This window comes from Schistocerca americana, chromosome 2 (assembly GCF_021461395.2).
Source record: "Schistocerca americana isolate TAMUIC-IGC-003095 chromosome 2, iqSchAmer2.1, whole genome shotgun sequence".
NCBI classification, from domain to species: Eukaryota; Metazoa; Arthropoda; class Insecta; order Orthoptera; family Acrididae; genus Schistocerca; species Schistocerca americana.
The window spans coordinates 884,080,805-884,095,754 of NC_060120.1; the positions used below are offsets into that span (position 1 = coordinate 884,080,805).

Genomic DNA, 14,950 nt, shown 5'->3' on the forward strand with positions numbered 1-14,950 from the left:
CTGCATCATAAAGAAAGCAGAGGTATACACATTCCGTATACAGCGTGGTCAGGAACGCTGGCCGTTGTGGCCAAGCGGTTCTAGGCGCTTCAGTCCGGAACTGCGCTGCCGCTACGGTCGCAGGTTCGAATCGTGCCTCGGGCATGGATGTGTGTGATGTCTTTAGGTTAGTTAGGTTTAAGTAGTTATTAGTCTAGGGGACTGATCAGCTCAGATGTTAAGTCCCATAGTACTTAGAGCCATTTTTGGCCAGGAACAGTCTGAAGAGTTTGTGAGGGTGCTACAGGGAAGATTGTGCTGATAAATAATTGTTAACAAAAAAATTCAGTACACTCAATCGTTTCCAAGTTATTTAGCATTGGAGTTAGCCAACAAGGTCGTTGTGAGCGCAAATTCAAGCATTTGCAATCGCCAGAATGCAGTACGGCATAGACTTCTGTGGGTCTGTGAGTTACCACTTGTTCTAATCGTCATTTTCAGTTAAACTGTTCCTGTTTCCGAAGTGATAAATTTAAGCTACGTGAGGAAAATTTACGTTTGCTCGGTTTGAGGAAACAAAACGAAGTTCTGGCGACACCACCTCTGGCAGGCTGCTCGAGTTTCCGCGCACGATGACCTGATTTTCTATCTTCAATGTTAAATAACTGGGAAACGGTGCAACGTAACGCATTTTTTTTCTTAGCAAATATTTTAGTCTACCCTACAACAACGTAGTAAGCTCCCCAGACTGTTTCTGAGCACACGATGTGTATGATTACATAAAAGCAATACCCCCAATCAATGGGCCACAGAACATGAAATGTGTGTCGAACCCTCCCACCGGAAGTTCGCATCCTCCCTCGGGCATAAGTGTGTGTCTTGTTCTTAGCGTAAGTTAGTTTGAGTAGTGTGTAAGTCCAGGGACCGATGACCTCAGCAGTTTGGTCCCATAGAAATTCACACACATTTGAACATTTTTTGGTGAGCTGAAAATAATTACAGGCTAAGAAATACCTGGCACGCTACTGGACCTGAAGATCATAATATATATTTCTGTACACCAGAAGTTTAGGTAACACCACAGACATAACATGGCAAGTGGGCTTGAAGGTCAATATTTCTAGTGAAGAATCCAAGTACTGGTTTGTCTCACCACATGAAAAGCCCGTTAATACCCTCTAACACTACTACACTTATTTCACCAAATCACGGGCAAGGATATCACAGAATTAAAACCATTACTTGATGTTTAACAACTGAAATCTCACCGGATTCGAAATAGTCCGGTCGCTCAGATGAAAATCCAGTGATTCGTTAGTGGAATTGTCTCAGTAACCTGGAGCCGAGATTTCAGGAATCACCTAGCGGTAACTTTCTGTCCATTACACCACATCACTTACAGAACCATACTTCCTCACTACACGCACACCCCATCCCACATGAGGTTATAAACACTGGGTGCTATCTTTCCGACGTGTATAACACCCGTTCAGCTCTAGGACTACATCACCATCAGGCAGACTGTCGAACAAGACAGAGATCGCACAAGTGCACCCGACACTAAAATTTCCGGGCCGCCTCTTTGCGTGCCGCATTCCACGAAGCAGAGAAATCCGTCACCAAGCGACGAAGTAGCAACGCCTCTTAAATCATTGATATATAAATGATGACTAACTGAAACCGTCGGTTGCCGACAGGCTTTGTGGATATACCTCGGTGTGGACAGCTGAAAATGTGGGCCCCGACTGGGACTCGAACCCGGGATCTCCTGCTTACATGGCAGACGCTCTATCCATCTGAGCTACCGAGGACACAGATGAACATTGCGACTGCAGGGACTTATCCCTTGCACGCTTCCCGTGAGACTCTCACTCCCAACTCCCAACTGTCCACAATTCTACATACGTAATGTACCTTATAGACATTTGCTCAGCCATTCATTACTTGCGCACGCTTTGGCGATTCCCGTAAGAGTTTGGGCAACCTCTGCGCATTCGCACAGACGAAGGTCAATGGCTGTAGCTCTTCTCGAAAGAACAGATTCTGTTGATGAACGTGCAGATTTTCCTTGGAATAAATGATGACTAACTGAAACCCTCAGCTGCCGACAGGTGTTCTTGATATACCTCGATGTCGGCAGCTGAGGGTTTCAGTTAGTCATCATTTATTCCAAGGAAAGGCTGCACGGTCATCAATAGTATCTGTTCTTTCGAGAACAGTTACTGTCTTCATATATATATATCATCGATATATGCCGGTGCATTGCTCATATTTCAAGAAGAATGGATCAATAGATGTTCGGATGTTAAGAAAATTTTAAAAATACACCTCACGAAATTGGCAAACTTCGTGACATACTTTTAACGTGTATAGATAAAAAACTCCTAAAACAGCTCAAATTTGAACAGAGTTATAGCACTATGTCAGTTCGTCTTTGTGACAGATAATTATGTTGCCCTGACATGGGCGGGTGGGTGGGGGTAGCTTGATCGCAATGTAATATCAATATTCCTAACACCCCACCGCACATCAAAATTTATTTCTGTCAAAATTAAAGGATAAAGATTATAAAATACCATATATGTCGAAACCAAGTGTCTCAGTACAAATGTTTGTAACGTTATGTTACAATTACTGCTGAAAGACTCACACAGTTGTCAAGTTTTACGGTATGTTATGAGCCCAGTTAATTTTCAGGCTACCACTGTAATACGACACCTGACTCTTCAGTTTTTTTTATGGTTTTTCCACAGTCCATGGTTCACTTCTGTGCCATATTTTGTACCTGTTCAAAACTTTTTTACCTAAATTAAGACCTACGTTTGAAGTAGTTTCTTTTGCATCGAAGGTAGCAAAATTTCTCCATCTCGGCTCCTGTGACTATTAATTTGCAGGTGGCCACCTCTGGTGAGCCTTACACCGGAGAACACCACCAGCGACACCGCCTGCCACTGCGAAGAGCCGCCTTCGGACCCTCTGGTTGCCGCTGTGCTGCTTCTGTTGGGTCACGTAGCTCCTCTGGTGAGTGCGTAGCCCTGTCTAGTTGCTAACAGGTATTATCTGCTGCACATCACTATCAGTTTTATTCCATCAAAGAATAGTCCGATATCCGGTTTGCACGGAAACTGACGGAGCAACCATGATTAACGTAAGTTTTTTATTATTACAACGAAAATATCAACCACTGACCACGAAATTTGGTGTTGGCTTCAGTTATCTACATATTTAGAATTTAACACGTCGATGGGGGAGTGGGAGTGGCGTGAAGCTCACTGCACCCGTGGTATTCTCGATAAAGCCGTCACCTCAGAGAGAATGGACTTTTTTGACGGGATACTAATGGCAAACTCGGGTTTCCTGAGCCGAGGAGTGGTAAGTGAAGCCTGTCCTCTGTAGCCTTAAGTTACAGGGATGTTTCAACGTTCACAGGTGGGTGTAGTGGTGAAGCGGTGTGTGTCAATGGAGGCAATATATGGCTCAACCGCTCGATTAGTGAGAGGGGTGCGAACGTTTATACGAAGAAGAGATACTGAACCTCAAAGTGTGCTTTGTACCAGTGGGGCAGATCGTTGTTAAGATGAAAGAATCGCTAGCGAGCAACTTCTGGGGAACCTGCCGCACCTTAGTTGTACAAGTCTAAACATTCTGCGTGGTGTCTGTTTGTTCTATATCGTGTCTCCCTACCACTTTCACGCAACGACGCTCTGAGCGTGTTTTTTAGCGAATTGACTAGTTTGAACCTGGGACCTGTTGCTGGTAAGGAGACGCCAGACCACACATGTCATGAAGAATTCAGAAGAGTTCAGTGAGACTAGCGATGATATAACCAAATGCTTAATGATTTCAGCGTGAGATCCACTGCACTCCCTGTAAAAGAATCTTAATACTAACTAAATTTAGTGGAAGGGGTTCAAGGCTTTCCCATTTTAGTTAGCTGGTAAAATAACGTTGAAAAAGCAGTTAAGTTTACCATTGGAAATTTTATTCTACTCACAAAACATCGTTTATAAATTGCACTATTGATAAAAGGAAATGTTTTAATACAGGATGGTAAAAACCAACTGCGTTCAACAAAAATGTGAACGAATCTTCCCTGAATAGGTTTCCAAGTTCTACAATGGATCGAAGGATGACCTACGCCATATCATATCTATAATCTAGGTTTAAATTAAGTTTCACAAAAGAGAAAACTATTGAAATGGTCTACAGTGACTCTCAATTATCTTTAATTACTAATCTAACTTGTCGTAAATTACAGTGGCTGATATGGCTTCTCAATAACTATATAACAGAAAAATCATCGCGTTTCAGATTTTTACTTCAAGTGGCAAATGTGAACACCATGAGCTTTAGTTGACGATCGACACTAGTATTACGCAAAAAGGGGATGTAACAGATGAGACTTCTGCAGTTCTGAGTGAAGCCTTATGCGCTGTTATGCGGCATCGCGTGCGTTCATTACCTTGTCGGTGTTCGTCAGGGGGTGGCGGCCAGCACAGCTCTGTCCAGCTCGCCCTCTCGGAAGCAACTCTTGTCCTAACTTCTCCTTACCACAATTTACCGAAGTTGGTTTAAAAAAAAAAACTATCTGACTGTGTTTTCATCTGACCAATCAGGGTCTCAATGTTAACCTTAAGCTCCGCCTACAAAAATTCTGTCTATCTAATGAGAAACATTATACTTTTCGTGGTGGGGCAATGTTTTTAAAGTTTGCAACGTAACAGAGACGCGAAAAAGTCTCACGCTAAAACTTGCAGCTGGTGTGGTCCTTTTAGCGTTATCGTAAGATCTATACTGTTCTTCTGGAGGGCTCTATCTTTTAACATGGGCTGGGGGGTGGTCCTAACGTAACAGAGACATGAAAAAGTCTCACGCTAAAACTTGCGGGTGGTGTAGCCCTTTTTGTGTTATCGTAGGATCTATACTGTTCTTCTGGAGGGCTCTAGCTTTTAACATGGGCTGGGGGGTGGTCCTGAGGTAACAGAGACGCGAAAAAGTCTCACGCTAAAAACTTGCGGGTGGTGTCCTAGTGGTTAGCTGGCGACGTGGGTGTCCGTCCGTCCCTTATCGTAGGGCCTTCCAGCTTAACACGGTTCTGCTCTCAGCTTCTGTTCTCGTTTCTCCCCTCGGAACTGCGTCTGTCCCACGGTGGGAAGGTATGACATGCGTTTAGGCATTCTTGTGTTAGTCTGTGCAATTCCATTTGCTCACCCGTTACTCGTATTACTTTGGTTAATTTATGTCACGATTTATTCGGAGCTATGTGACATACTACTGAATTTGCTTATCATGTCAGGGTTTTCATGGAAGGTGTTGGGTTTGCCTGACACCTTACACAAGGCTTATCGAGGCAAGTGGGGCCCTGTCTGAGTGGGCTTTCGTTTGCCTAGCAGCTCGTGGGATTTTCGTGAAACCTAGATCCAATTCAAATACTCCCAGTGATACAAGTGGTCTGATGGGCACTATTAACACCAGAACGCCAAAGATGCTTCAGGTACCTGGCCCAGCTGAGATGTGTATCAGTACCAGACGAAGTCCTTGTAGTAACAAAGATAATGCTTTCATTGTAATTGAACTTATGGAAGGTCCAAAGCAAAACTTGTCTTCTTTCCACAGAAATAAAGATTTGGCCGTAATTTAAGGACACGTTAAATATATCAAAAAGTTATTTAATGGTACACTCGTGGTTAAGAATGTAAAACCTTCACAATGAAATAAGGTCTTCAATTACAAGTCACTTTGACTGTACGCAATTAACAGTGAAGTGCACACTGCGCTAAGTTGTGTACTCTACAAGGCATTAAACTGCTGTATGGGCTTTGTAATTTGTCACAATATGATGGATGTCGATGCAAAATAACTGTAACAAGAATGGCAAAGCGAAGGTGTCATCAGGGTTAAGACTTTCGTGATAAGAGTAAATGATGAACTCGAGAAGGATCCATCTTCTCTCTTAAATTCAGTTAACGGAAATTTCCTGATTGATTTGTAGCCGGCTTTATCCACGTCGAAGTTAAACCCTAAGTACCTAATCCAAAGCACTGATTTAAGTGTCAATACGTTGGTCACACTACTATGTTTTGCCAAAGACAAGCTATGTGCGAATGATGTGGTTCAACTAACGACGAACCAGGCATTAAATACACTGAACCATTCATGTGCCCGAATTGCTCCCAACAGAATCTGGTTTGGAGCAGAGAATGTGAAATAATCGAAGAGGAGAAGAAAATCCAGGAGGTAAAAGTTATGTCACCCATCTCGTTATCTCACGCGAAGAGTGTGTTTAAGGCCACACGTCCGCCTAATTTAGTGAAACAGTACTCATAATCATTGACGTACTCTGTATCAAACAAGTGTTGGCAGCCAGGCAGTGAATGCTGAACAGAGCACGGCTCACACCTCTAAACATAGCAGGTAACGTGCACCACTGGTTAAGCAAACAAGTTTCTGTGCAACTGAAACAGTGGTGGAAACACACTCTACTGTCAGGAAGAACAGTACATCTTCACAGCAGACAGAGATCCAGAGAAATGTTTCTGTTAAAATAGCACTACCACCGTCCCCGAAATTCAAGCTGGGCGCAAAGCATAAGAAGGTGAAACGGTTAGATGCTAATACCCCAGGGAGCCGGTAACTGTCTCATCTCAACCCCTCTCAGCTGCAAGCTCCCCACCATGGAGGAACGGCAGGAGGGAAGACGGAGAGAAAGCACACTGCGAAGATGAATCCCGTAATACAGTGGAGCGCAAGTGGGTACAGACACATGTTGAGAAGTTGAAAATCTTAGCACAGGGAAGATTCCTTCATTTTGGTTTGCAAGAAACCCATTTTACATTCATTGACGGGGTGTACTCAGGCGGCATCGCAAGAATAGCCTGACTGGGGAAATACCAAAAGAAGGGGTAACTGTCGTTGTGAATAACCACTTCTCTGCCACTTCCCTAGCTGCTGACCTAAAAAACAGTTGCAGCTGAAATTCTTGTTTGTCAAAGGATCATTGTAAGCTCTCTTTACATACCACGACAAAAAAGAGTTACATTAAGAGGTTCTTAAAGACCATCTTCCTGAATTGGGAGACTTCAATAAACATACTGTTTTATGGTCCTCGCCCTCTTTGTACCACATGTACGAATTTCACAGTGCCCCGTAATGTTTCAGCCGCTGTTTACCCCACCACGGGCAAACCAACACAGATGGACGCTACCACTATGTCATTCTCAGCCAAAGACCTCCCTTTGTGCTCTCCAGCAATCGCTTAGTGAGAAGTTGCTACTGACCTTCATAGTAGTGACCACCTCATACTCTGGATCCATCTATCAGATGGAGCGGTCATCGAAAAAAAGTCGCCAAGATGAATGATCAGCACAACAAACTGGACGCTGTAAAGTCTACTGGCTGGTCTTGTAAACCGAGAAAGCGACTTAGGGGAAACCTTGTACGTTGGTGAAACGATGAGTAGTGCTAAGCCATTCGAATAAGACGTGCGATTCTGCGACGGGTCACTGTTCAACGCATTATCAAGGAGAGCAAGAAAAGGTCATGGCAAGGATTACTGCATTCCATCAAGCGTAGTACTTGGCCCTAAAAAAGGTACGGGGAGCTATCAAGAAATTTTTCGGTAAATATAGCAGGTCACCTATAGCAGCGGTACCGAAATAGAAGTTTCTCGTAACAACTCCTGGAGACATTGGCTAGGCAACGGCAGAGCACGTTCCTATGGCTACTGTCATTGCTGCTGCCATTGCCGGCCAGGATCAAGAATTCTCCTGGGAAAGTAGTGAGATGGACTTCAGATACAGAAGTTCTGAATCATATAATGGCCCGTTGTACATGTGACAGCTGGATTTAGCACTTTTGGGGCTAGTTATATTCGATCCACTCATTACAGAATACATGCTGCGACACTTGAAAACGAAATCAAAGGAAATCCTCTTAGAATGCTTGAATTCGTTATGGCGGATGAGAATTTCCCAACTCGTGGAGGGAGACAATTTTGAAAACATTCCTCAAAACTAGGAGAGGACCGAACGTGCGCTACTACGTAGAGAGGTGTAGTCTAAGCGAGTTGTGTAGGGAAGATCGTGGAGTGAATTGTTAACCTTCGTCTGATCTGGACATTGGAGACCTGGTAACTAGTTATACTTCTCTGTGCTGGTTCAAGAGGTGTCAGGAGGTGTCGACAGTCCGTTGCTTTTACAGGGGTCTACGGCTTTCCTACGTAGACAGAATTGAACAGGAAAATGTTTTGACATCAGTAACACTACTTACAAGGCAGCTCTGTCTATCGAGATTTATCCGAATTCATTCAGTCTTTTTTATTAAAACGCATTTTCAGGTACAGATTTGCAACGGTGCGGTCTAGTAGTTTTATCATGAGAGTATTTCAAGTGTTACTGTCTTGCCCGTAGACATTAACAACATTGCGTTCACAGTATAAGGAATCCTGTGTAATGCTCCACATTTGCGAACGATTTTGTCGGTGGTTGTACATCCTCCAAACCTGCCACAGCAACGTGTCATCTGTAGCTCACAGTTAAGAGGTTAAGAAGTGAGGTGCAAAGATAGGTTTCAAATTTTCTACAGATAAATCAGTGTATTTCAATCGTTTTTCTCGTATTTTTAATATATCAAACTTGCAAATTAGGAACACCTTTAAACATTTTAAATACTCGATGAGGTTATTGAGCCCCATATTTGATTCAAATCTGTCTTTGATACCGCACCTAAACGAACTGAAGCTAAAGACCCTGAAACTACCGAGTACATGAAAGTGCCTTAACCATGGGTCTTTGGGAGCAGCGACGGCGCATCTGCACCAGTTTTATGTCTTTCGTGAGATTTCGGCTAGACTATGGGTACACAGTGTATCAATCAGGAAGATCTTCCCTCAGTATCACTGACTGAAAGGAAGAGACTGCCCACGTCTGCAGGACAAGCCCCGCACCCAGTCCCTGAGCTGAGCCTGGGGAGCCACTCCTTACAGTCCAGCGGTGACTTCTGTTCGTGTGTCAGGCGTATGAGACCCTTGCTGTTCCAAATTCACCCAAGTGCCATCCCTTTGCACGCCAGGCTGCAGTACATCTTAGATCGTCTTAAAAGGACGAGGATATTATCATCTCTGTAAATTATGAGCTGGACGCATTTGGTGTGGGACAAATAAAAACCCAAACCCAGAGTCGGAACCGAATACTAAGCTTACCAAGAGTAATTCTAGATTTAGTGATATCCAAGAGAAGCTACACTTCTGCATATGTTTCATGAAATTTTATCTCAGCGCCAGAACTATGTAAGTGTATTCACAGTCACATATAAGCAGGGGGACTCCCTTGGCTGTTCTGTAGTTTTTCCGGACTATCCCATAAGATCCGGTTACCTGAGGAGTTCAACGTATACATTAAAGAATTACATGAGTTCTTAAATGGATTGTAACAGAATGCACGCTCTGGGAATGCTTAATTCCTCATCTGCTCCTACTGCATGCCTGCCCTCTACCCTCCACAGTGCATGTATACAGCAGACAAAGTAGTCCACAATATCTATGCCAACATTCTCCACCTACAAAGGCTGTGGAAGGAGGTGTCACTCAGCTAAGCATCAGGGTAAGTACCAGATGTTGCAGGGAAGGAGGCGTTTAACGATATTCGGTTGGTTCAGTGCGCCGTCCTCCTACATTCTATCACCTCGCTGTTGAAATACAACATCATGTGTTGGTAGGAAGATGGGTGGCAGGAAGTGAGAAGAACCCGCAACTCTACCGTACCTCGTTCCAGCTACACATACGAGACGAAGTCCTTCGCGCTCGATATGCATAAGATATGTCACAATGACGCATAGCTTCTTGCTCCTGCAAGAGGACGATCCAATGTATAATACTTGTGGTGAGCCTAATTTGAACTGGCTGATTTTCAGACAAGAGGACAGCAGCTAATTTACCTGCTGATTTGGCATATGACCTGACAAACAGATTAATGTCGTAGTTATGTGGAGCTTTAATGAGGTATAATCAGCGTATAATGGTAAAAAATTTTCGAAATTCTGAGAAATATAGGAGTAATCTATAGAAAAGACGGGTAACATAGAATTAGTAATAGAACCAAGACGGATCAAAAACATCATATGAGCAAGAAGAAAGTGCTCAGATCAAGAAAGGTGGAAGACAGGGCAGCAATCTATTGCCCATACTGTTCGGTCTATACACCGAATAACCAATGACGGAAATAAAAGAAAGGTTCAAGAGCGTGATTAAAATTCAGGATGAAAAGATGTCAATGACAGGATTCGCTGATGCCAACGAAATCTTCGGTGAAAGTGAAGAAAAATTACAGGATCTGTTGAACAGAATGAACAGTCTTGAGTACAAAAAACGGATTGAGACTAAACCGAAAAAAAGCGATGCGATGTAGTAGAAATGATAATAAAAGTCAAAAAGGATAATCACGAAGTAGACAAAGATAAGCAATCCTACTACATTTGAAGCAAAATAGTCTATGACGGACGAGGCAAGGACGTAAGAAGCAGACAAACACAAGCAAAAAGAGAATTCCTGGTAAAGACAAGTCTACAAGTAACAAAAATAGGCCTTAATTTGAGGAAGAAATTGCTGAGAATGTACATTTGGAGCACAGCATTGTACGGTAGCACTACAGAATGAAGTTGAAAATTAGATGGACTGGTAAGGTAAGGAATTAGGATTTCCCTGAGGAATCGTCGAAGCAAAGGACATATATAACACGCTGACAAGAAGACATCAGGGAGTAACTTTCATGGTACTAAAGAATGCTGTTGGAATACATCCAACAAAGACATCCGACAAACACTGGAGGATGTAGGATGGCAGTGCTGCCCTGAGATGAAGAGGTAGAAATAGGAGACTAATTGCTGGCGACCTGCATCAAAACAGTTAGAAAATTGTCGGCTCACAGAAAAATTGATGTGGCTGGATCAGTGGCGATTTTTTTAAAAGGTCAGCCTACTACATAATAGTTATTTTACACTAGTTCTTCTATTATTCGTGTTGTAATAAATTGCAGACTATTGGACGAGAGATACAGCATTTTGAAGTATTTCTGGTAGTGTCGTATATGGGTGAAAGTGAGAGAGATGAGACACAGTGAGTGCAATTCGAAGTTACACTATGTGATCGAAAGTATCCGGTCACTTGGGTGAAAATGACTTGCAAGTTTGTGGCGCTCTCCATCGGTAATGCTGGAATTCAGTATGTTGTTGGCCTACCCTTAGCCTTGATGACAGCTTCCACTCTCCCAGGCATACGTTCAGTCAGGTGCTGGAAGGTTTCTTCGCGAATGGTAGGCCATTCTTCACGGAGAATTCCTGGTAAAGAGAAGTCTACAAGTAACAAAAATAGGCCTTAATTTGAGGAGGATATTGCTGGGAATGTATCGATGTCGGTCGGCGAGGCCTGGCACGAAGTCGGCGTCCCAAGACATTCCAAAGGTTTTCTATAGGATTCAGGTCAGGACTCTGCGCATGCCAGTCCATTGTAGGGATGTTACTGTCGTGTAACCATTCCGCCACAGGCCGTGCATTATGAACAGGTGCTCGACCGTGTTGAAAGAGCAGTCGCCATTCCTGAATTGCTCTTCAACCGTGTATGCCTGTGCTGTGATAGCGCCACTCAAAAGGCGTGGAAGCCCGCTACATGAAAAACACCACAACACCGTAACACCACCGTCTTCGAATTTTACTGTTGGCATTACACGCGTTGGCAGATGACGTTCACCGGGCATTCGCCATACCCACACCCTGCCACCGGGTTGCCACATTGTGTACCGTGATTCTTCACTCCACATAACGTTTTTACACTGTTCAGTCGTCCAATGTTTACGCTCCTTACACCAAGCGAGGCGTGATTTGGCATTTAACGGCGTGATGTGTGGCTTATGAGCAGCCGCTCGACTATGAACTCCAAATTTTCTCATCTCCCACCTAATTGTCGTAGTACTTGCAGTGGATCCTGATGCAGTTTAGAATTCTTGTCTGATGGTCTGGACAGATGTCTGCCTATTACACATTACGACCCTCTTCAACTATCGGCGGTCTCTGTCGGTCAACAGACGAGATCGGCCGTTGTGCTTTTGTGCTGTACGTGCCCCTTTCTTTCCATTTTACTAACGGAAACAGTAGACCTAGGGATGTTTAGGAGTGTGGAAATGTCGCGTGCAAACGTATGACACCTGACCAGGTTCGAAGTCCGTGAGTCCCGCGGAGCGCCCCATTCTACTCTTCCGCGATGTCTAATGACTACTGAGGTTGCTGATGTGGAGCGCCTGGCAGTAGGTAGCAGCACAATGTACCTAATATGAAAAACGTATGGTTATTTGGGTGTCCGGATACTTTTGATCACATACTGTATATTATCTTTTAACTGTCTTTCGTAGTATTTTAAAAGTCTTAGACACATTCTTTCCCACTTTAGTAATGGCCCTCATAACCTCGACATTGAGAAACAGTCTAATGAGTACAGAAAACGGATTGAGAGTAAACCGAGGAAAGACAAAACCGATGCAAAGTAATTGAAATGAGAATAACGAGAATCTTAAAATCAAAATGTATAATCATAAAGTAGACAAAGTTAAGAAGTCCTACCACATTGGAATCAAAATAATCCATGATGGACGATGCATGGACGTAAAAAGCATGACAAATTGGCTTTATGAAGACTTTGACTGTAGATCTCTGCATTTTTGCTGGTCTGGAAAACTGTCTCTATCTAAATCACCTCGTTGTTATTCTGCAATGCCTGCCATTCAATAATTTCTTCTTCCGAGGTATATAAGAAGTCACTTTGTGCCACGTCAATAGAACGTGGTTATGAGCTAAATCTTGATACGCCAAAGAAACAACATCTGTAGTTCTGTCCTGGGGCATTCCCGTGAAGCGAATACGTCCCTTTGGACAGCTCCTTTCGGTAATATTTCTTGACAGTCTACCGTAACCGCATAAGAGATCCTGGTTTGGGCCTTATAAGCATCATATTGAAGTTTGAGTCTGCACCTTTTTTGGCGATGTTGAACCCCTGCGTTCCTCCTGCTTACTTTATTCCTTTGTCTTGGGAGTCATTGTGATACACCAAGCGTTTGTCTGTGGAGATTAGGCAGATAGGAAATCATCTTGAATGGCCTGAGACCGCTGCAACTAATCCTCTCCTGCCTCGATTCGGCGGAAACAGAAATCTTACACCCCGCCCCCTCGGTTCGATGGGCTTATTGAATGGCTGTCTGCAGTGGCGGTTCACTGAGGCCCACGACCTGTATTTGTCATGTTCAGAATTTCTCGTAAGACTGAAAAATGACACACGGCTGAATTTCACTTTGCCCATTATCACCTCTCTTTGAATACGCTGGTCTTCGAGCACAATGGCCTCTGTTTCTTTTGCAGTTCCCGCGTCTTCACAGAAAGCTGGGTTACCACTTCGTTCTTCGTCACTCACATTATATCTGAAGCCTCTTCGCCACCTGACCATTGAGTCAAAAAAATGGTTCAAATGGCTCTGAGCACTATGGGACTTAACTTCTGAGGTCATCAGTCCCCTAGAACTTAGAACTACTTAAACCTAACAAACCTAAGGACATCACACACATCCATGCTCGAGGCAGGATTCGAACCTGCAACCGTAGCGGTCGTGCGGATCCATACTATAGCGCCTAGAACCGCTCGGCCACCCCGGCCGGCCATTGAGTTGTATAATGTACTGTTGGCGTACATATGTACTAACTCAATATGGATTTTTCCAACGTTATTATCCTTTAAATGCAGAAACGGAATTACCACATAATTCAATTTATCAGTGGGCTGCGGTATTTTATTGTGGCTCCACTAACAATGAACTTAAATAGTCTGGCGCGGGAACTTCAATATGTACGTGAAATTATGTGCATGCCAAAATATTAAGATATTAAGCAAGTAAAATTATTTCTTCGACGTGATAATAAGGACTTTATGACTACCTCTTTGTACTCGATCCTCTTTGAATTTTGGTACAGTGTAGGGCAGTATGGAAAATTGTAACGTTCCTCGTTAAGAGGATTAAAACTCCACCTCTGCAGCTTCTATAAATTATAATGAACAATATCAGGCAGACTGAACTTACAGAATTTAAATCTTACTGTACTTGTCAAGGGTAACGCAATCCTCACACAACTATGAAACTGCTGTCGATCTGTTTCCTGCACATAAAACAGTGTTCATATGACCATCTTTAGGATTTCCCCATTTAACCTAAATCGCAGGCGGTTTCCCTGAGTTTCGCAACTGTTTAATCCACGTAAAAACCTATACATAGATTGTGTACATCTTTTGCTAGCTGTTTCAATAACTCTTGTGTTCGTAGCAGCATTTCTGGTATCTCTTTACTTACGGATACTTGGTGTAGAGATAGCATAGTGTTCAAGTGTTGCCTGTCTGTGCTCCCACCGTATCTATGTATACCTTATCCACATTCACTTCCTCTCACTCCCTTGTTCAGGTTTTCTTAATACTGTACTGAGTTCTTTGGTACCAGGTGGCAATTTTCCGTATCTTTATATGCTAGTAGATGGTAAAATATAAAATTAATTGTCTGGTGAAAAGTATGTGGTTCATACAGAGTCGTAACTGGAATATGGCAAGTGGTATGCTTTCCTTGGACGCCGTATCCGTGGGGGGAGAGTTTTAGTGACGGGTGAAAGAAACTGGGAAAGGCAAAGGAAAATGGTAACAGGGAAGATGAGGAGGGGAAGGAACAAGAAGAAGAAGAACAAGTAGGAACTTAACTGGAGAGAGAACACTAAGATGGGAGATCCTGCAGATACTCAGACGTTGGTACAGCAGCCCCTGCAGGGTCAGGAATGACGGTGGAAGACTCTGGTATTCAGAATCACCGTTGCTCTGCCATTGACACTACCAAAGAGGACACAAGGGCAAAGACTGTTCCCTCGCAACTTCTGGGCCTGGGGATAAGAAAATGCCCCAA

General features: G+C 43.4%; 1 protein-coding gene across 1 annotated transcript in view; it reads left to right on the forward strand.

Annotated features, from left to right (window-relative positions):
• LOC124594521 overlaps window positions 1-14,950 on the forward strand; it is a 61,685-nt gene that overhangs the window by 36,444 nt on the left and 10,291 nt on the right. The window contains exon 2 of the mRNA XM_047132895.1: window positions 2,874-3,000. Within this exon, the coding sequence (XP_046988851.1) occupies window positions 2,874-3,000 (127 nt within the window). The remainder of the gene's footprint in view (window positions 1-2,873; window positions 3,001-14,950) is intronic.